The sequence below is a fragment of the Neomonachus schauinslandi genome, chromosome 10, assembly GCF_002201575.2.
Source record: "Neomonachus schauinslandi chromosome 10, ASM220157v2, whole genome shotgun sequence".
Lineage (NCBI taxonomy): Eukaryota > Metazoa > Chordata > Mammalia > Carnivora > Phocidae > Neomonachus > Neomonachus schauinslandi.
In genome coordinates, this window is record NC_058412.1 from 106,842,471 (window position 1) to 106,866,227 (window position 23,757).

At 38.1% G+C, this 23,757-nt stretch overlaps 1 protein-coding gene across 1 annotated transcript in view; it reads right to left on the bottom strand.

The window, feature by feature from the left end:
- The window catches only part of MCM8 (minichromosome maintenance 8 homologous recombination repair factor), a 39,043-nt gene extending 15,740 nt beyond the window's left edge, over window positions 1-23,303 (bottom strand). The window contains exons 1-11 of the mRNA XM_021688926.1: window positions 23,283-23,303; window positions 20,751-20,903; window positions 20,350-20,433; window positions 18,076-18,158; window positions 17,524-17,673; window positions 15,737-15,840; window positions 14,554-14,752; window positions 10,362-10,447; window positions 3,164-3,315; window positions 2,728-2,923; window positions 22-52 (exon numbers count right to left, since the gene is read on the bottom strand). Of these exons, the coding sequence (XP_021544601.1) occupies window positions 22-52; window positions 2,728-2,923; window positions 3,164-3,315; window positions 10,362-10,447; window positions 14,554-14,752; window positions 15,737-15,840; window positions 17,524-17,673; window positions 18,076-18,158; window positions 20,350-20,433; window positions 20,751-20,898 (1,233 nt within the window). The 5' untranslated portion in view covers window positions 20,899-20,903; window positions 23,283-23,303. The remainder of the gene's footprint in view (window positions 1-21; window positions 53-2,727; window positions 2,924-3,163; window positions 3,316-10,361; window positions 10,448-14,553; window positions 14,753-15,736; window positions 15,841-17,523; window positions 17,674-18,075; window positions 18,159-20,349; window positions 20,434-20,750; window positions 20,904-23,282) is intronic.
- Window positions 23,304-23,757: the final 454 nt, after the last annotated feature.

Genomic DNA, 23,757 nt, shown 5'->3' on the forward strand with positions numbered 1-23,757 from the left:
AAGATGAAGTAAAGTACTTACTTCATGACCAAAAATGACAGGGCAAAGTGAGCTGAAAAACAGAATACAACTTATAAATTCTTATTTATGCTTCATCAATCTATTAGAAGATCTACTTTACAACTTGCTTAACTTGCTTTAGCATCAAGAAAAAGGCAAACATAAAATTTACATCCCTCAAACAACTCAAAACATTTTATTCAAACAGTAAGTTTCTCAAAATTCTTGGTCAATTCATAAAGGGAAGAATGCTTTAAAAATTGTGTCTGTGTAAGGGAGACAAAACTTGTAAAGCATTTTATTTATTTTTTTGAAAGAGAGAGTGAGTGAGCTGGGGCAGGGAGGGGCAGAGAAGAGGGAGAGAGAATCGCAAGCAGTCTCCACACCCAACGTGGGCTCGATCTCAGGACCCTGAGATTATGATCTGAGCCAAAATCAAGAGTTGGATGCTTACCTGATTGAGCTACCCAGGTGCCCCTTTGCAAAGCATTTTAAGTAACTAAATATACTGTTGATGTATCACCAGCTGGTGATCTCATAATCATGGTCTTCTACTTTAGGCACCATACACTGACTACCACCCCTTCTCACTCCCCCATTCCCTTACCAGTATTTCGGGGGATCACCTCCCAAATAAATGCTTACCCAAATCGTTGCTTCTGAAGAAACCTAAACTAAAACATAACCTTCCACTGTCTTCTCCATTCGCCTTTCATGGTCCTCCACTTGTTATTCTAGCAAAGGTGAACAAACTTTTTCTTAAAAGGCCAGAACATAAATCTTTTCAGTTTTTACTGTCTGGGTCACAACTACTCAACTTGTGTGAAAGCAATTATGTGATGAATGGATGGCACTGTGTCCAAATAAAATTTTGTTTACAAAACCAGGCAGCCTAATTTGCCAACCCCTGCAAGATTAACAAATGGACAACCATGAAAAATTCTAGTTTTAATGTTGAAATCACAAATACAGAACTAAAGGGTAAAAGCAACCTGTGAGAAGAAAACCTTTCTAGTATGGCAGAAGGACCACTGCAAAGGTTCGTTCTTATTCAAAATGGGTAAGAGGAACCAATCAGAGGTGTTTTGATCTTCAACCAGGTGACTCCTCCCCACCTGCTCACAGCCCACTCACCACACTGTCCCTGATCCACAGATTACACCCTCACTCTAGCTCAGAGTACCCCTTCTCCCAGGGTAGGTCTGGATGGCTATCTATTCAGAAGTCTCTGAGGGTTTAAGGACAAAGACCCCCTGAGGAACTCTATACTTTTCTCAGCTGACTCTAACATATTAAAGGGAGAATGAGTCAAATTCTGTTAGTGCCCTAAGCCTAACTAAGGAAAACACAACATGGTTAACTGTTTTTTTTTTTTTTTTTTTAAGATTTTATTTCTTTGTCAGAGACAGAGTACAAGCAGGGGGAGCAGCAGGCAGAGGGAGAAGCAGGCCCCCCGCTGAGCAGGGAGCCCGATGCAGGACCCGATCCCAGGACCCCCGGATCATGACCTGAGCCAAAGGCAGACGCTTAACCGACTGAGCCACCCAGGCGTCCCCAGGTTAAGTGTTCTAATACAACACATTTCAAAACCTCAGTCTTTACTACTGTTAGGTCCATCTATTTTTCAGTCTCTCTTGTTTTCCTCTATTTCTTCAAAATTACCCAAAAAGTTGTTTAAAAGTTTTAAAAATAACAGCATGCTGTGTTAATTATGTTAAATACATTATAAAATTTCATGTAATGCTTGGAATAATCTTCTGAGGCAGGAATTATTTCTATTTTAAGATGAGAAAAATGAAGGAGGTAATAAGTAACATGCTTCCAACCACACTGGAAGTGCTTGAAGTGGGATTCTAACTTAGATTTATTGAAAATTAAAAACAAAAATTTAAAAAAAACAGCTCTTAACCACTAAAGCAAAAATTGCCTCTACTTTGCTTCTTCTCTACTGCATGACAATAATGTGGAAATAAAAGAGTATTATGAAATACTGACTTCCATGTGAATCTCTTGCTCTCTTTTTTAATATTTTATTTATTTATTTGACAGAGAGAAAGAGAAAGAGCACAAGCAGGGGGAGTGGCAGGCAGAGGGAGAAGCAGGCTCCCCACTGAGCAAGGAGCCCGATGTGGAACTCATCCCCGGACCCTGGGATCATAACCTGAGCTGAAGGCAGACGCTTAACCGACTGAGCCACCCAGGCATCCCTCTCTTTCTTGCTCTATAAAAGTAAACAACCCCCTATAAACAACCAATTGAAATGACTGGAATTCACAGTCCTGTCACTACTTCTGCTGAGTAACCAACTTCAATTGTGAGACAGTAAATTTTCTTTATGGATTAAACTAGAGATCAACAAACTTTTCCACAGAGGTACAGACAGTAAATATCTGTGAGCCATTCCCTGTTGCAACTACTCAGTTCTACCACTACAGCTGGAAAGGAACAAGCACTATATAAATGAATGATTATGGCTGTGTTCCAGTAAGTTTATTTACAAGAAGTGAAATTTAAATTTTATGTAATTCTGTGTGTCATTTAATAGTCTTTTTTTTCAGCCATTAAAAAATATAAAAACCATTCTTAGCTTATGGGCCATATAAAAATGGGCAGTTAGTTGGATTTGACCTGTGAACTGTAATTTGCAACCATATTGACTAGTTTTTGTTACTTGTAGCCAAGAGCACTGCATATACATAGTAAAACTTCAGATAATCTCATACATACTTGACAATGAGTTTAAACAGATTTTCTTCAGCTTGAATCTCTTGGATGGCATAAAGGTCTTTAAGTGAGAACTCCATCAATGCTCCATGCTTACACCCATCCTCAGAAGTCTTTGTTTTCTGTCCTTTGCTATTACTAACAGAATTTGCTTCAATGTACAAAAGGAACATGCATTTGTCATTCTTATTGCGAGAACCTGTAAATTTCAAAATATGAAATACAATAATTGGTATTTTCATTTTCTCTACAAAGATTTGATTGGAATGAAAAAGAAAGGCACAATAAGCTACAAATAAACCTTTATTTTAAAGGAAAAGTGTCACCCATGTAAGAAACAAGGAATTCCCTTATTAGTGGAGTTTCAAAAGAACCTTGAAAAAAGATGAATGCTGACAAATTGAGAAAAAATCAAAATGAGAAAAGAGTTATATAATACCTTCTTCAGCATTTGAGACTTTGACAACTCCAGTAATAGTCACTGTGTCTCCTGGGACACAGCTATCCACAAGATCGTGAACAAGTTCACACTCTATCGTTCGTGGAATCCGACCTGCTTCTCGCTGATCATCAGACATTAGTTCCTGGATTCTAAAAAGTTAAACAATTTTCAATCAGTATATATACTGACTTTAATTTCTTCAACATGTCAACTATTCAGGATCCACAAGGTACTGAGCTAGACAAAGGACAGATTAGTGTAAAAAAAAAAAGTTCAATGGTGTATTTAATATTACTTCAGCAGTTTGCCATTAAGAATGGCAGGATGAGGGTTGCCTGGGTGGCTCAGTCGTTAAGCGTCTGCCTTTGGCTCGGGTCATGATCCCAGAGTCCTGGGATTGAGCCTCGCATCGGGCTCCCTGCTCAGCGGGAAGCCTGCTTCTCCCCCTCCCACTCTGCCTGCATTTGTTCCTTCTCTCACTGTGTCTCTCTCTCTCAAATAAATAAATAAAATCTTAAAAAAAGAAAAAAAAAGAATGGCAGGATGAGCATATACACTTGCCTGCCCCTCTCCAAAATGTCCACCAAAATGGTAGTCACTAAATAAGTAAAGAGAAGTTTTAGGGTGTGCAGAGGTGTTATTGATAAACAAGAGCTCTTGGAATTTTAGAAAACAGCAAGTGGGAAAGTACAGATGAATAAAACAAAATAAAGTCCAAAATACACACAGGGAAAAGTTACAAGGAACTAAGGGAAGTGGGAAAGTATTGATGAATAAAACAAAATAAAGTCCAAAATACACACAGGAAAAAGTTACAAGGATCTAAGAGAAGTGGGAGCCTTCTAGGTTGGAGTTGGCAAGAATGAAAAGTAGGGAATTCCTTGTTTCTTTTTTTTTTTTTTTAAGATTTTATTTATTTATTTGACAGAGCGAGAGAGAGAGAGCACAAGTAGAGAGGCAGGCAGAGGGAGAGGGAGAAGCAGACTCTCCACTGAGCAGGGAGCCTGACGCAGCGCTCGATCCCAGGACCCTGGGATCATGACCTGAGCCGAAGGCAGCCGCTTAACCGACTGAGCCACCCAGGCGCCCCGGGAATTCCTTCTTTCTTACATAGGTGAAACTTTTCCTCCTTTCAGTAGATGGCTAAAAGGAAACAGGATAATCAACTGAAAGACAAGTCACAGAATAGCTGTTTAGAATTCTTTAGTAGGTGGGTGGATAGGCGGGTAGGCAAAAAATGAGAACATTCCAGCAAACCAGGCTTTAATGTTTAACAAAAACCAGAGCACTGTTCTAGAGAAATTGATCCATCCACTGTGAGGGGAGCTACAGCATCTAATGAGGGTATCGGAGCTCCAAAATAAAGCCTCATTCTGGCATCCGAGGAGCCCAACTCCAACTCAAAACATATTCATATAGCAAAATTTGATAGTCAAAACCCCTACCTTCTTACCAGGGGACAGGCCTTATGAGGAAAAAATTCCTACTTACAATATAGCAAAGGAAACCTATCCTACCTAGACCAAATAATTTCTCATTGCTCATCAGATATTTCAGGATGAAATGGCAATAATTCAGGAAAGAGAAGAGCATTAGAAACAAACAAAAAGCTAAGAGTTTTTGAGAGATCTTACCATCATAAAACAAGAATAAGCGGCTATAAAAAGGGAACTATGGGAAAACAAATGTGAGATCAGGAAAATTAAAAATATGTATATAAAAATCAAAATCTTGCCATTTGCAACGACGTGGATGAACTAGAGAGTATTATGCTAAGAGAAATAAGCCAATCAGAGAAAGACATGTATCAAATGATCTCACTGATATGAGGAATTCTTAACCTCAGGAAACAAACTGAGGGCTGCTGGAGTGGTGGGTGGGAGGGATGGGGTGGCTGGGTGATAGACATTGGGGAGGGTATGTGCTATGGTGAGCGATGTGAACTGTGTAAGACTGATGAATCACAGACCTGTACCTCTGAAACAAATAATACATTATACGTTAAAAAAAAGAAGAAGATAGTAGAAAGGGAAAAATGAAGGGGGGGAAATCGGAGGGGGAGATGAACCATGAGAGACTATGGACTCTGAGAAACAAACTGAGGATTCTAGAGGGGAGGGGGTGGGGAGATGGGTTAGCCTGGTGATGATATATAAAAGAGGGCACGTATTGAATGGGTGTTATACGCAAACAATGAATCATGGAACACTACATCAAAAACGAATGATGTAATGTATGGTGATTAACATAATAAAATAAAATTTTTTAAAAATCAAATATTTATAGGAAGAAAACAAAAAAAAGCCAAAGAAATCTAGAAAATGGCACAAAGAAAGCAAAGGGTGAAAAAAGGTTAAAAGACAGATGAACAGTCCAATGGATGTATCTGATAGGAAGCTGAAGACAGAAAACAAGATATTCTAGAGTCCAAGACAACCCCAGAAAAGGACTGATCATTGTCAAGCAGGATGAAGACACATTTAGATGTACTCCTACTACTTCAGAACACCATAGACAAAAAGATTTCAAAAAGTGGGGAAAGTGCTAAACAACAAAGTTACAGTCCAAATATGAAGCCATTAAAATAGGGGACAATGCAAGGGAGTAGAAGAAAAGAGAATTCATTTTGATTTTGACACATGGGTCATTTCTTTGAAAACAACAGAAAACAAAACAACACAGTGACATAAATTACATTTCCTTTTCTTGGCATTTGACCATCTTCCTTGTTTCTTTGTTAAACAAATATGATCATAAAAATATAAATGCCCTTGTTTTTGTTAGATATGACCTATAGATTAAACAAGGAAGACAATTATGACTGGAAGAGAGAAGTAAACCTTGACAATGTAAAATTAACATCATAGCTTAAAGAAGTCTAGCAGTAGAAGGGGGAGAAGTAAAAGTAAGTGCATCGTTTCTAACGTCCTTGGTTCACAGAGAGTGGGTGAATAAAGAGAGGGAAGACATGAAAGGATGTTACCTAAAGTTATATATAAGATAAGAAGTTGTGGGAACTGTGGCCTACTACACTGATTTTTAAAAACATTTACATGCATTACTTTAAAACTTTTTTTTTTTTTTTTGCCACACTGATATTCCAGTTTAATTATATAGCAATTATACAGCATGAGGTCAGATGCTTAGGGCCTCTCATCCGTCTTCTTTTCACCAACTGAATTAATATCTCCCCCTGCAAGTGCTGCTTGGCTCCCCAGTGCCTGGGGGTGGCCACCTGGAGCCCATCTGATGAAGCCAGTGGCACATGTATTTTCTCATTCCACAGAGCCATCCAGATGGCTTCCACAGTGACTTTATAAAATCTTCTGGGTCAATAGGATTTTTGTTGGCATATGATGGGAACCAAGGCTTTAAACCAACCATGGCTTTGAAAATCCCACAGTTACCGGGCTGGCATGTGTGATCTGTTCCTGGCTTTTTTTTGTAATTTTAATTCCAGGATGATAACATACACTGTTATATTAGTTTCAGGTGTACAATATAGTGATGCAACAATTCTATACATAACTCAGTGCTCATCAGGATGAGCCCCTATTTCACCCATCCCCCCATTCACCTCCCCTCTGGTAACCATCTGTTCCCTATAGTTAAGATAGTTAAGAATCTGTTTTTTTCGTTTGTCTCTTTTTCTCTTTGATCATTTGTTTTGTTTCTTAAATCCACATACGTGTGAAATCGTATGATATTTGTCCTTCTCTGGCTTATTTCACTTAGCATTATACACTCTAGATAATTTTTTTTTAAGATTTTATTTATTTATTTGAGAGGGAGAGCGTGAGAAAGAGCATGAGAGGGGAGAGGGTCAGAGGGAGAAGCAGGCTCCCTGATGAGCCGGGAGCCCGATGTGGGACTCGATCCCAGGACTCCAGGATCATGACCCGAGCTGAAGGCAGTCGCGTAACCAACTGAGCCACCCAGGCGCCCCTATACTCTCTAGATCCTCTATGTTGTTGCAAATGGCAAAATCTCATTCATTTTTATGGCTGAGTAACATTCCGTTATATTTACATATAAATATATACAGACACCACATCTTCTTTATCCATTCATCTATCAATGGACCCAGGCTGCCACCAATTATTTTTTTATTTTTTTTAAACATTTTTTTAAAGATTATTTATTTATTTATTTGAGAGAGAGAATGACATAGAGCATGAGAGGGGGGAGGGTCAGAGGGAGAAGCAGACTCCCCGCCGAGCAGAGAGCCCGATGCGGGACTCGATCCTGGGACTCCAGGATCATGACCTGAGCCGAAGGCAGTCGCCTAACCAACTGAGCCACCCAGGCGCCCCTGCCACCAATTATTTTAACTTCTCAAACTTATTTCACAATGGGAGTTGAACTGTGGCTCCCAAAAGATATATCTGGAAAGTTTCTGTTGAACAATGTTAGCTGATAGCCTTATGGGGTTTCCTTTGTATGTAAATGTTTTCTTTTCTCTCACTGCTTTTAAAATGTCCTCTTTATCACGATTTTTTTTTTTTTTTACCATTTTAATTACTATGTATCCTGGTGGACCTCCTTGGGTTGATTTTGTCAGGTGCCTTCTGTGCTTCCTATGTCTGTTTCCTTCCCCAGATTTGGTAAGTTTTTGGTTACTATTTCTTCAAGTAAATTTTTGGCCCCCTTTCTCTCTCTTCTTCTGGGATCTCTATAAATGTTATTATGCTTGATGGTGTTACTGAGTTCCCAAAGTCTCTTTTCATTTTTTATTATTTTTTCTCTCTCCTGTTCAGCTTTTCATAATCTGCCCTCCAGGTCTCTGACCTGTTCTTCTAGTCTACTATTCATTCCCTCTAGTGTATTTTTAATTTCAGTTATTGAGTTCTTCATCTCTGCTTGGCTTAGATATCTAGTGTTGTAATGAAAAAAAATTAGATACTTAGACTTTTCTTATTAAAACAGATAAACAGAAAGAAGAAAATAACAATTACTCCGATCTCATTTCCCAGAGTATATTCTCAACATGTTTTTTTAATGTCATTTCAAAATATTCTCCTGCAACATCATATTTGATGGCTACACAATAATCCGTTGTACCATCCTACTTACACTATTTTCTTCAGCTGTTTAGGCTGTTCCCCATGAAAAAAAACCACACACAACGTGAAAACATACTTTCAGCAAGCTATTTCTTTTCATATTGTGACTGTTTTCATCACATAAACCCTTAGAACTAGGACTGCTTCAATTGCAAGGCCTTTGATATATATTGTAAAGTTTTCACTTTGATGCATTCAAGTATTTCAATGCACTAGCTGAGAAACAATAATTTAATTCTTTGTGGTCATTCCAAGCTAAGCCTCAGGAAAAAAATGAAACTGATTTACTTTAAATGGCAGGAAGAACTTTCACCTAGGGCAGATAGTCATTTTATATATCTACACATTGGTAGAATAAAACAATAATGTAAGCTAATACTGTACTAACAAAGTTTTACGATAACTTATTCAAAATGAGCTTTAGCAATACCTTACTTTTAAAGAGTCAAGAAAAGGATTTAAATGGCCTCCTTTTTTTTTTTAAGATTTATTTTTTATTTTTTAAGATTTATTTATTATTTTAGAGGGTGGGGAGGGGACGAGGGAGAGAATCTCAAGCAGACTCCCTGCTGAATATGGAGCCTGACTTGAGGCTCATTCTCACAACCGAGATCATGACCTGAGCCAAAACCAAGAGTCAGACGCTTAATCAACTGCACCACCCAGGTGCACCTAAATGGCCTCCCTTTCTGCTTGATCTCCTAATATCAAGAGATCATCATTCAAATCCAATTAAAATATTAAAGCCTGTTTTCTTGTCTGCTATTTTTACCAGAAAACAAAGAGATTTTGTACAAATAAATGAATTACCCTGGACCTTCTGTTGCACCCATCCTATTGTGAACTGTACAGCTCCTGAGGCCCTCACCACTCTCTTCAGTGGTGAAAGTCCTACAGACCTTCTTTGCACACTCTTGTGCACTAAAAGGGCACAAGATCATGCTCAAGAATCTTATCACAACCCTAAAAAAGAATGAAATCTTGCCATTTGCAACAACATGGGGTTATATGGTATAATGCTAAATGACATAAGCCAATCAGAGAAAGACAAATACTGTATGATTTTTCACTCATATGTGGAATTTAAGAAACAAAACAAATGACCAAAGGAAAAAAAAAAAAGAGAGAGAGAAACAAACCATGAAACACACTCTTACCTATACAGAACAAACTGTTGATTACCAGGTGGGACGTGGGTGGGATATGGGTGAAACAGGTGAAGGGGATTAAGAGTACACTTATTGTGAGGAGCACTGAGCAATCACTATATTGTACATCTGAAACTAACATAACACTTTATGTTATCTTTGCTGGAATTAAAATTAAAAAAAATAAAATGTAAAAAAAAGTCTCAAACATTTCTTCTTTTATAAAATGGAGAGTTTGAAAAGATCTCAGCATAGTGTACAATTATTATATATGTTGGTCTTAGTCTTTACAGAACAAAAGGAGGTCAAGCTAGGACAGGGCTTGGTAGCAATCCATCTCACTTTTTCTCTAGGTTCTTAGTTTTTTAAAGACCATCTCCTGTTTTAGCCAGATTTCTTGGGTAGCACTCTGACTTTAAAACTACCCATTATTTTATAGTCAGGGATGAGTTATGGGACTACAGCCAGATAAAATGGAATAAATTGTTGGGTTAAACACATACACACACACACACAGACCCATATGACCTGCAAAAAACAGCTTTTAAAAAAAGAAACCTACAGTAAAATGCCTCATAGATAGTGAGAACATGAAATGAAACATGCCCATTTCTAAGGGATTCTTTATTTTAAAACTTCTAAACAACATTTCTATCACAGCTTATGGAAAGAAAATCATACAGCTTTCTTGGTCTACATCCAGTTCAATGAATCACATAAGTGAGAAATAAAATGAACTATTCCTCAGTAGCAAAAGAACATGACACTTGTACTTAAAATCCTTTCTGGAATCTGATACAGAACAAATTTTAAATAAAGACAATTATCATTTCACATATAAACTCTTAATCAAATAAACCCTTTATTCTATAATTTATCACTGTCTACAGAAAAGACTCACAGTATAATAAAGGAATATTATAGATTTGCTTGGCAGTATGAGAGATGTAAAACCTGTGTTTTATTTATAGTCTGATTGCTTACTTGATTGACTGCCAGTCCATCGTAACTGTGAGAGGAGAACTACGGAGAGCAGTGAATGACCTCCCTCGACATGTGGGCACAGGACACTGAAACAAGATTAATTCATATCCAGATTTAGATAAACTACAATCACATCTCAGGAAAATGCAAGTTAAAATGCTTCATTTAATACTGTTTTAAGTTGGTCCCAGAATGGTGTTGTAGTAAAATGCACTATGAGCTTAATGAATTTCTATTTCCATCTGCATCAATTCTGTATTACAAGCTTTTGAAGCACTTTTTCAGCTGGTCCCTCTTGATTACTGCTCTTATTCTTTCAGCTGTGGGTGTGCAAGGCTCCTTACAAGCCTCTCACACTGAGCACATATTCCTTCCTTTGTGCACAGTCTCCTGATCCTTGCATGCCCTCTTGCATCCAATCCCACATATCCAGCCCCAAATCTCCCCTTTTCCAAAGTCTTCCTGGGTCTCCTTTAATCCTCAGCTCTCCTATCTCACTTCCTTTTGCACTGTTTTGTACCACAGAGACAATCCTCAACAAGCAAGTGAGTTGTGTTCAAGTATTTAAAAGTCCCTTAATAGTTTCCTATTTGGACCTCAAGATGCATTTATAAATTCAGAGATTGTGGCCGACTATATTTTCCAAATATGGTTGCAACAGTATCTCCCCATGACCCTTTCTAGAACCTTCCCACTTTGTCATCAAGAGATGGAGTCTAATTTCCCTCTCCTGGGATCTGGACAGGCTTATGATTCACTTTATAACCAACAGAAGTGATGATACCTGATTTCTGAGGCTAGCTCAAAAGAGGCAAAGCCATTTTTTCCTGAGAGCTGGACCTGTTTCTTGAAGCTCTCAGCAGCCATGTGAGCAGACTGAGTATCCTGAGCTGCCATACTGTGTACAAGAAGCCAAAACCAGCCCAGAGAGACAGGAGGAGAGATGCCCAGCCAGCCCCCAACCACTCCAGCCTCTTGCTGTTCAGCTCTATCCACCACTTGACTACAACTCCATAAGAGACCTACATGCAGAACTACCTGGCCAAAGATGTCCATCAACAGATGAATGGATAAAGAAGATGTGGTATATATATACAATGGAATATTATGCAGCCATCAAAAGGAATGAGATCTTGCCATCTGCAACGACATGGATGGAACTGGAGGGCGTTATGCTGAGCGAAATAAGTCAATCAGAGAAAGACATGTATCATATGACCTCATTGATATGAGGAATTCTTAATCTCAGGAAACAAAGGGTTGCTGGAGTGGGGGTGGGGTGGGAGGGATGGGGTGGCTGGGTGATAGACATTGGGGAGGGTATGTGCTATGGTGAGCACTGTGAATTATGCAAGACTGTTGAATCACAGATCTGTACCTCTGAAACAAATAATGCAATATATGTTAAGAAAAAAAAAAAGAAGAAGATAGCAGGAGGGGAAGAATGAAGGGGGGGAAATCGGAGGGGGAGACGAACCATGAGAGACGATGGACTCTGAAAAACAAACTGAGGGTTCTAGAGGGGAGGGGGGTGGGAGGATGGGTTAGCCTGGTGATGGGTATTAAAGAGGGCATGTATTGAATGGAGCACTGGGTGTTATATGCAAACAATGAATCATGGAACACTACATCAAAAACGAATGATGTAATGTATGGTGATTAACATAACAATGAAAAAATTAAAAAAAAAAAAGAACTACCTGGCCAAGCAGTTCTTCCAAACTTCAGACTAACAGAAACCATGAGAAACAATTAAATGACTGTTGTTATTTTGAGCCACTAAGTTTTAAGGTGATTTGTTATACAGTAATGACTAAAACACGGATCTCCTGAACAACTTTTTGGTCAATTCATGGAAGTTCAGACACAAGCAGAACCTCTTCACACTAGTGCTCATCTTACCAGTCAGCATTACTACCCACTATATTGGAAGGCATGGAAATACCTTGACCAAATACAGTTTAAAGAAAATATCCAGTAAGTCAGGATCGAAATTCTGGCCTCTGAACTAAAGGCAGAGCCTGAACCCTAACCCAGACAAAGAGTAGATGACACTCGTTTACCAACACCACTGATTATTCAGAACCAATAGCCGAACTCACACACCCTATTCTTCTTGTAAGAGAAGGGAACCTTACAAATTTCAATTTGTGTAAAAATGTAGTAAGTGTAAAATTTATTAAAGTCTAAGGATGATAAAGGCAACTCTGGAAAAGAACAGATATGGTAAGTCTCCCTGCCTTATCAAAAATTTTAATGAGATCAATGTAAATAGAATTGTATAGAGCTGGTATAAGTCCAGTGAAATGAAATGGACTCACATGTCTACAGGACAGTGTACCATAGAGGAAACAATACACGTCAGTAGGAATACAGGGCTTAATTAATAAATGGTGACAACTGGCTTTTCACTTAAAAGAACAAAATTAAATCCTTAGCTTTAGGCCATTCCCAAGATTAAATTCCTGATGATAAAAATCTAAATATAAAAATGAAACTTAAGAGTATTAAAAGAAAATGTAAGAGATATGTTTATAATGCTCAAATGAAGAAGGCTTTTTTTTTTTTTTTTAAGGTTTTATTTATTTATTTGTGAGAGAGAGAGAGAGCACAAGCAGGGGGAAGTGGCAGGCAGAGGGAGAAGCAGGCTTTCTGCTGAGCAAGGAGCCCAATGCGGGACTCGATCCCAGGACTCTGGGATCATGACCTGAGCCGAAGGCAGATGCTTAACCGTCTGAGCCACCCAGGTGCCCCAGTGAAGAAGGCTTTTTAAGCAGGGCATAAAACATAAAAGTCACAAGGGAAAAAAACTGATCAATTTAACCATGTCAAAATGTAAAACTAGAGAACAAAAAATATACCACAAAGTTAAAAGATAAAGCAAATACTGGGAGAAGATATCTGTAATATATATAATCAATGATTAGTATTTAGAATTCATAAAGAACTCCTATCAATAGCATAAACAGAAAAATAAGATTTAAACAGAAAATTCAATAAAGGAAATTGAATGGTCAATAAAGATGTGAAAAGATGTTCAACTACAACAGAAATTGGTATAAATACCATTTATACCAATCAGACTGGCAAAATTTAAAAAGTCTTACGATACCAAATGTAAATGAGACTACAGGGAAACGGTCATTGTTTAACACTACCAACAGAGGTGTGAGCTGGGACCAACACTCTGGCAAGTCGTTTTACAACATCTAATACTTAACAATAAGTATATCCCACAACTGAGAAATTCCTCTGCTAAGGAGACACATGCAAGAATGTTCTCTACAGCATCATATAACTGTAAAAAACTGGAAACAACATATATGTCCACCAAGAGAATGGATAAATAGTGACTATGCATTCAATGGAGTATTCTATAATGGTAAAGGTGAAAGAATTAGATATGTATTAAGATAGGTAAAGTGCAAAATAACCAAGTGAAAAAAAAAATTTGCAGAATGTTACATTTGGTATACCATTTATGTAAAAACATACAACAAAACAAACCCTACACATATAGTCAGGTTTGAGAATGCAGAATGGAAGAATACATGCCAATTTCAGAAGAGTGGCTGCCTCTGAGGAAGGAAAAAAGTGAGTGGAACCAGGGAAGGCAACAAAGAGACTTCAACTTTAATTCTAATACTTAGTATCTTATGTCTAAAAAATTAAGGTAAAATCACAAAATATTAATATTTGTCAACCATAATGGTGGGTAAACAAATATTCTCTCCACTTTTCTATGGCTTTAAGATCTATAGTCTAAAAAAAGTTAATAAAGAAAAAAGGAACACATCACTTTCAAACAGCAGAATAAAGGAAACATAACTTGGTGTGTATACCTATTAAGTCAAAATATAAAAATATGAATAAAAAGAATACACATTAACTTCAGGATAATGATTATCTCTGGGAATGGTACAAGCAAGGGGGTACAAAAGAAACACTAATCACATCAGTAATATTTTATATCTTTAAAAATGTATCTGGAACTGGCAAAATGTAAATTCTGGGTGGTGATTAGAGAAATGTTTTATTTCTTTATTTTCTATACCCTGAAGTATTTCATAATTTAAAAACTGAAAATTAAAAATAAAAATAAGCTCTGTGTTCAGAAACACTGGGAAATGTTTTCTGTAAACTGATTTGCCTTCTTTGCCAAGATAAATAATTTAGTTAAAGAACACATTACCTTTGTGGGAAGATTATATTTTCCATCTGGAAGAGAAAAACCTTGAACTTCTCCACATGCAGCACAAAGAAAAGCCATCTTGGTGCAAAGAGGCTTTATATTACTGACACGAACCACTGTCCCTCTCAGAGCGATGTATTTTCCATAGTAATTTGCCCGGACATTCTTGAGCTGTGTCAACGGCTCATAGTTATAGACCCTAAAAACAAAAGCAAGAATGTATTTATCTATGAATTTACAAGTGAACCAACAGCGGACATTATCTGTATTTTCACAACTTCCTTTTAGGAGCAACTGGAGTTCTCCAACCACATCATCCCTATACATCAGAAAATTCACAAGAATTAAATCATTCCTAAAAATTAAAAAATGCTAAACCTTCCCTTTTCTTATTTCATTAGGCTACTCTCTAAAAGAGAAAAGGAAAAAAAATAATGCCAACAGAAAAACTTTGGCAACAAAAACGTGACTTTTCAGTTTCTAACTTCTTTTTCAAGAACTATTACACAATGTCTTCCATAAATTCTGGAAAAGAAAAACAAAACCCTGAAGATTACCTTATTCATCTCTTCTAATGAAAATTTAAAATCTTAAAGATGAATTAAAGAAAAACAAAATTCCATTTGTTCTATATCTAATAGAAACCTAGTAATTTCAACAAAGTATAATCATACCACTTAGTATATTACATAAAGTATCAATTTAAATAGCAGGGACTTGGTAAGTATACACCCAAAATCAATGTTTACAAAAATGTGAAGGTTGGGAAATCACCTTATTTAGGCAGGAGAAGTTTATTTTTGTCATGATCTCTTTGAAGATTTCTCAGTGGGTTCACTTGGGTGTTATAACCAATGAGATGGCAAAGAACGCATACCCTTTTTTACTGATTTCTTTGGCTTTATAAAATAAGGTTCTCATTTTTTTTTTTTTAACATTTTATTTATCTGACAGAGACACAGCGAGAGAGGGAACATAAGCAGGAGGAGTGGCAGAGGGAGAAGCAGGCTTCCCGCCGAGCAGGGAGCCCAATGCGGGGCTCATTTCCAGGACCCTGGGATCATGACCTGAGCCAAAGGCAGATGCTTAATGACTGAGCCACCCAGGCACCCCGATGTTCTCATTATTAAACAGTCTTAAATGCCAGATTCTAAATAATACTTTAATACCAGCAAATCCTCACCTTGCATGAATGTGTGGTACATTTACCATTGTTTCCCCATCCCTAGACAATCCTTCTTGGGCTTGTAATTCAGCTGCATGCCTTTCAAGGTCCCTAGTTAATACCTAAACAGGACAGGTATTTACTTAAAAGCTGGAAAACAAAACATCCTCTTGAAGCAGAACTCTTTCATAGAAAATATGAAGTTTATGAATATAAATAGTTCAAAGCAGAATATTAACAGAACTCTAACAGCCCTTTAAAATTCTGATATTTAATTGTGATTACTTATTTTATAGTGGATTGTTTTACCTGAGATTTTGTGATCCCTGGACTGGAAAACTCCAGCATCCCTATCTACTACTTTCTGTCCAAAATAAGCTTAATAGTAAAAGTCCTTACAGTAATCCTCAAAACTATTACCTCCTAAACAGGCTCTGGTGAAAACATATTTTCTACTTCTCCATATTCAGTGATTTATTAAAATAGAGAAAATAAAAATGACTTTTGAAATACCCAATACCCGCTCCCTTGGCATTTGACATTAAATAAATATTTAATAACCTCTTGTACACAAAGCAGTATGCTGACAACCTAAGAGTGAAAATAATATCCACATATATAGCTATAATTGTTATAAAGACCATAAAGATTTAGAGACAAAATACTATGCAAGTTTTGAAAAAAGGTCATGAGAAAGGTTTCATGGAGAGATAATAGTGTCAGGCCCCCCCCAAATTTGGATATGCAATGCAAGGGGCATTCCATGGTTAAGGAATAGCATGTGCAAGAGACCAGACTATTGAAAGAATCCTGGGGAGAGCTCAGCTTAGCTGAATGGTAGTGCATGAAAGTGGGGGAGGAAGGTGAACCAGATCATGGAAGGCCTTCAAAGCCACAGAAAGGATTTAGATTTCACTTTGCTGCAGTTTCCAAAGACAGATCATGTTTTACCATGTATAGCACCAGTAGCGACAATTTTGGGAACATAATGAAGGTTTAAGACTGATGCAGTAAGGGTGAAAAGAGGTGGATTTAAGAGATATTTTAGAAATAGAAATGAAAGAATGTGGTGACTTGGATACGAAGAACTAATGAGAGGAGTCTGAAGACAACACCAAGGTTTCCAGTCTCCGGTACCAGCAGCGTACACATCTTTGTAATGAACAATTCCTTGCGCCTGGCTACCATTATCTCCTCTGCTCTATGTACCATCTCTACAAAGGCTTCCTCTGAGCTTTCCCCATTCCTCCCCAGTCGCTGAGGGTCTTATCTTTATCTCTGAATGCAGTCAGTACTTTATCGTGCCTGTTCTGAGATGTATTACTCTTTACCTTGAAGCATTTATCCCTTTGCCAGCCTAAATACTTTCACATACGTTTTGTCAACTGACCCTGAGAAAAAGTCAGGCAGGCACAGCACATATTATTATTTTCAGCTTACATATGGGGACACTCAGGGAGAGTAAATGACTTGCCTCATGTCAAAGAACCTAAATCTGAGGTTGCTTTCCAAGTTCGTAACTGATAACATGATCCTTGTCTTATCTTCCCTATGAGATTGTTTCCAAGGAGCTCTTTAATTTCTGTATTATCTTCAATAGACTAATTCAAATAAATTAAAATAAATGTCATATTTAGATAAGCTGTTGTATACAGAATGAATGGTATTTTTTAGGACAGGATTGCAACCTTTCAGTTCTAGCCAATGTCTGTTGGTTAAAAACTAAGTATCTTTTTGAGAAGGTACTGTTATTGTAAAATCTTCCTTTAAAATTTTGACAGAGTCTGCACAAGAGAAGTCTTTACCTGATGTATTGCCAGACCCATGCAAGCCAAGGTTTTCTCAGGTGTATCCCTCAACTCATTTGCTATATTTGGTATCAAGTCAGCCATTTCATCGTCTTCTGTCAGTTCTTTAAAATCCACCAAAATACTTCCCTTCCTTTCTATTTCATCCTATAAAATATCAAGGCATGAAAACATGATGGCTTTTTTGGAGTTAACTATCATAACTAAACATTCAATTACACACTTTGAAAAAACATATTTATATGGTGATAAAAATGAGTAAGTACAGTAAGTTTTGTACCACTTAAAGTATTTAAAATATATTATTTATGCCTCTTAACAACCCTCAGTGGTATTAATACTATTATGCCCAACTTATACATGAGAAAACCAAGGTTCAAAGAACTTAAGTAATACACTGAAGTCCATACTGCAGCTAAGTGGCAAAGGTGGGATCTGGATCCAGGCTGTCTGGCTGCACCATCTACTGATCACTAGCACCTCAAATATACTGTTCTAGAAGACAACACATAAAGGTGGATTAGTAACTTTGTTGTACAGGAATCTTACCTTATCATATAACTCAATACGCCTTGTGAAAAAATTTTCAAATGCTTGAATCTTCTGAATGAAAGGAGAGCTATTGCTGTAAACTAATCCAACAAAATGGCATTAGCACTAATAATCACGTGTAGAGACATAATTTTCATGAGACGGAAGAAACACTGTATACATGGTAGATGACTTTTTCCAATTACTTTGCATTCTGATCACATTTACATAAGTATATAGGTAAGTACTGAGTGAATAGTTAAGATTCTAAGACAAGTTTAGGTCTGCATAATCTTAAATGCAAATAGGAAGTGACTTTTTTTTTTTTAAAGATTTTATTCATTCGAGACACAGAGAGAGAGAGAGAGAGAGACAGACACAGAGAGAGCACAAGCAGGGGGTGAGGCAGAGGGAGAAGCAGGCTCCCCACTGAGCCAGGAGCCGGATGTGGGGCTCGATCCCAGGACCCTGGGATCATGACCCGAGCCGAAGGCATATGCTTAACCATCTGAGCCACCCAGACACCCCAGGAAGTGACTCTCTCTAAAAGCACCAATATCTGGGAATCTTAGTACTGAGCCTTTGACACTTAATAGGACCTAGTAGTTCAAATAGCTTATATAATAAAGTTTAAAATGAAAATTATAATAAAGCCAAAACTAGACATATGAACTAAATAAATTATTCAGAAACAGAGCTAAAGACAATCAGTCTTTGCAAAGTAAATTCTACTAGTCCATATTGCCACATCCTGAAATGAGAGGAGACAGACCACTACTTCACTCTGGTCCTAAAACCTTTATACTGGAAGTTCTGTAACATTTTCAAATTGGTCTCCCACAGAGAAAAAATACCGTGAAGTAGTTTGGAAGTACAGATGATATAAACCTAAGGTATCTCCTGAACTCCATCTTTAGGACCAGTCTAAAGATCACTTCTAGTGTTCTGGGCTAACAGCTAGCTAATGCATCCTAAAGCAGCAAAAGACACATCAGTTATGAAACACATCTGTGTATATAATAGAAAAATACAGACTCGCAATACAGAAAACATTTGTAAAGCACTTTATTCATTCACCAAATGAATACTGAGTGCCTTGTATGGGGCAAGGTCTTTGCCCTCTTAAAGAAGTACACAATCTAGTGGGAAAATAACCCACAGATATATATGCACATATAACCCATAACTAATAAAAGACATATCATAGAAACTGTTAAGATGCAGAAAAGAGGGGCACCTGAGTGGCTCAATCGTTAAGCGTCTGCCTTCAGCTCAGGTCATGATCCCAGGGTCCTGGGATCGAGCCCTGCATCCGGCTCCTGGCTCAGCGGGGAGCCTGCTTCTCCCTCTCCCACTCCCCCTGTTTGTGTTCCCTCTCTTGCTGTGTCTCTCTCTGTCAAATAAATAAATAAAATCTTAAAAAAAAAAAAAAGAATGCCGAAAAGACTAGTCTCCAAACCTATAAAGACAAGTATATGATGCTAGCTGATGTTCTTGATTATAAAAGGGGAGATTCCTTAAGTGTGTTTCTACACAAACCTGTGTTGGTGGTCTCTCGGTTCCAAGCCCACCCCTCCATTTTCTGCTCTGTGATGCTATGATCGAGATCTGCACAGTGCATTTCCCAGACTCCCTCTAGGTTCTGCCAATTGCAGGCACTTCAAACATCAAATAAGACTGGAAGGTGGCAAGAAAGGAAGATTTTTTGTTTCTAATTCTTTTCAGCATCTCTTCAGCTAGAGAAAGTAGCTATAGTTCCAGCCTCCAGCTCTGAGCATCAACTGTGTAATCGTCCCACCAGAGTTATCACCAACAAGCAGCTTCATTCACTGCAGTGGTCTGAGCACAGGTGTGAAGGGCACCCTTCAGAGGTCCAAGCACAGCTTTGTAGGTTACCCCTCAGTGGCTGAAGCAACAGCCCTTCCTTTGAATTCCTAGGTCTTGGCCACTTCAGAACTTCTTACCTTTTGTACCCTCAGCCATAAGGATGGTTGCTGCTTCCAGAAGTTATTATTATCTGGGGGCTTACCTCAATGTTTCCCTTTTGCTCTTTAGACTTCCATCTGTATATTTTAATTCCCTGCATTAAATCCCCTTTTTGAAATACCTAATGAGGTTTCTCCTTTCCTGATATAAAACCTAAAATATTCTTGAAACAAACATGATTTAATTGTTTGGGTGAACTAAAACTGAAGAAGGTGGCATCTATCAGTAAGCCAAATGATAGTAATATGAGATGTAACATCCAAAGACAAGTTAAGAAAATAGAATTTATGGTACTTTCAACTCTACCTTCAGAGAAATAAAGCTTCCAGCCTTTATATGGTATTAACTGATCCAATGTTGATTGTAGTAGCAAAGTCTGTGAGGTTTGTTCTGAAAACAAAACAAAACAACAGAATACTAGGTCAGCAGAAATAGTATATGTGCTATCAAAGCAAGCACTAGGTCAGGAGAAATAGAACATTTTTTTTCCAACTTGCTTCTCCTTCCAGGATTAAGAAGCTGACATGATATTAGTAGTTACAGGTTAAGTTAGAGGTTTCAGTAAAAATTTTGGATCTTAATGTTTGAATATTACTTTAAGGAGTAACATCAAATAAGACTGAAATTTAAGTTAAACTGCTTTGTAGGACAGGCATAGTTTCCTTTGTGGAGGAAAAAAATATTGAACAATCCTTGTCCTCCCCTACCAGAAGTATGTTTTCTCATGGTTTTATTCAGGTCAGGTCTGCGTTCTCTCTCTCTCCATTTTCCTGTGAAGCTCCCACCACCTCTTCCTCTTTTCCAGCTTTGAAATCTTCCTCGTCCAAATCCTCTGCCTCTATAGTCTCCATTCATATTTTCTGAAAGACCAAGATCTTCATCAAGATTACAGTGAAAATAGTGATAAGAATGTATTAACATAATCTTTAAAAAAACAAGTTATAACTCAATAAAGCTGTTAAAAAGAAAAAAATAATAAAAGTTACATATGTGGGGAAAAAAAAGAATGTATTAACATAGTTAATAAGAGAAAATTAATGTATTCTAGTTTGAGATTAGCAAACAGGCCTGCAACAGTGTACACTATGGTAATAGGAGATGTAGCCTCAAACACTCCACAGTTACCCTTCTAATTCCCATCTCTCTCTCTAAGTTTTTATTTAAATTCCAGTTAGTTAACATGCAGTGTAATATGTTTCAGATGTACCACACAGTGATCCAATATTTCCATACAACCCTGGTGCTCACCACAACAAGTGCATCCTTAATCCCCATCATCACCTATTTCACCCACCCACCCCACCCACCTCCTTCTAGTAACCATCAGTTTGTTCTCTATAGTTAGTATGAGTCTGTTTCTGGGTTTGTCTCTTTCTTTATCCCCCTTTTGCTCATTTGTTTCTTTTTTTTTTTTTTTTTTTAAAGTTTTTTTTTTTTTTTAAACAGAGAGAGAGAGACAGGGAGGGGGGAAACAAGAAGGGGGGGGGGGAGGGGGGGAAGCAGGCTTCCCGCTGAGCAGGGAGCCCGATGTGGGACTCGATCCCAGGACCCTGGGATCATGACCTGAGCCGAAGGCAGACGCTTAACGACTGAGCCACCCAGGCGCCCTGCTCATTTGTTTCTTAAATTCCATGAGTGAAATCATGTATTTGTCTTTCTCTGACTGACCTATTTTCCTTAGCATTAAACTCTCTAGCTCTATCCATGTCATTGCAAATGGTCCCATCTCTTTTTAAGGTATACCCATGGTGTTTCACCAAGTATACTGAATGTTCATGGGATAAAAATAAAGTACTGCACCTGTTTGCAAGGAGCTCCTCCTATAGCAATGAAAATAAGACAAGTAATTAACTCTGAGATGACCTGTTTGTAGTGTTTTAGACTTATAAATGCACATATAAAAGAGCAGCACTGGCTGAACATAATCCTGACCTGTGACACTAGGAATACATCATCATAGCCCCTTATATACAGTCAATCTTGCATGTCATATCCACTTTTATCAGAGATACAAGGATATTCTTACATAGGCAGCTAATGTAGACCTTTCTGGGGAAGCATAGGAGTGGGACATGGTACATACACGTTTCAATCTTTCTTCTCTGTAGGGTTAAATGAGAAAGAAGTTAAGTTTCCGGAATTAACAACTTCTTAAAAAGACAATAAAAGAAAGATCATTTCCAGGTCAATACTGATTAGATAAATTTAGTTTTTAGATGAATTCATTGGAATGCAATCATTTTTTTTGATATTTGTTATTTGTTAATATATTTGTTAATATATTATAATCCTTTTTTTTTTTGCTAGTTCTCTCTTCACATTTTTTGTTTTGTACATAGCAAGATACTCATTTTTTTTAAACTCAAAGATAGTTCTGGCTAAGTACCAAAGATTCAAAATATAAGTGACCCTTAAAATGGGTTTTAAAAAAACTCATATGGGTGGAGCACAGGACATTTTTAGGGCAGTGAAATGATTCTGTATGATATTATAGTGGTGGATATATGACATTATGCATTTGTCAAAGCCCATGGAATTGTACTACAGAAAAAGTGAACCCTAACATAAACTCTGGACTTTAGCTAGTAATAACGCATCAATATTGGTCCATTAATTGCAACAAATGTAGCACACTACTGCAGGGTGTTAACAAGGGGAACCGGTCTGAGGGGAGGGAAGAGAAAATACAAGGGAACTCTCTGCACTTTCTGTGCCATTTTTCTAAAACCTAAAACTGTTCTAAAAAATAAAGTCTATTTTTAAAAATAGTTCATATCCTAAGGATAAAAAGAAATAAAGAATATATCCGTACACTGTAGTGCAATTCTTCACAAAACACCATATCCAAATCTGTCTGAAGGGATTTAATTAATAAATAAGTTAATACCCAAACAAGTTCACGATGTTAGGACAAGACAAAACTGATAATCGTCCAGACCACATCGCAAGTCAGGAAAATGAAGCCCTGAGAAACTGATCAAGATTCAAGTTGTTTGGTGGCAATACTGAGCTCCAAACTCCGTCTTCAGACTCCCAAGATGAAGCGCTCCTTCGAGAACGCTACCTGCCATATATTTCCCAAATGAGATAACAGAGTGAGAATAACTAGTAAAAATTCCAACACAAACGCAAGAAATAGGACTGCAGAACTGAGTAAAGGAGCCACCCGGGGGGGGGGGGGGTCTGCTGTGCTTCGTTAAATACCCTACTTCATTTAGGGCTCCTCAAGCTGTTCTTACTTGCAAAAAATAGAGGTCCCAAAGCTCTCTCGGTTCTCAGCTGGGCAGGTTCCTAGTGGCAGCAGGTACGCCCCGCCGGGCTCTCCCCTCCTCCCGGAGAGAGGTGGGGCCAAGAAGAAACTGAGGTCTGAGCTCCTCAGGTGACTCCCGCCCAAGTCCCTTCAGTTGCAGTCCTCCTGACGTCCTCGCGCGGGGGCCGAGTCTCATCTGTTGGAGCAGCCCGGGTGCCTCAGTTTCCCCACCCCCCCTCCCCCTCCCGGACACCTCGCAGCCTCGCGGGAAAGCCTTTACCCACTCAAGCTGAACTCGTCAAATTCCAAATTCCTTTTTGGCGCGTCTGTGACGCAACTTCCGTCCAAGGAACCGCGAGACAAGAGGGGCGGAACAGAGTGCAGCCAATCAAAGAATTCGGCCAGACGGAAGCCGTGAGGTTGCCGGAAGCTGTCCCGAGGTTCCGACCGGAAAGCGGAAGCGG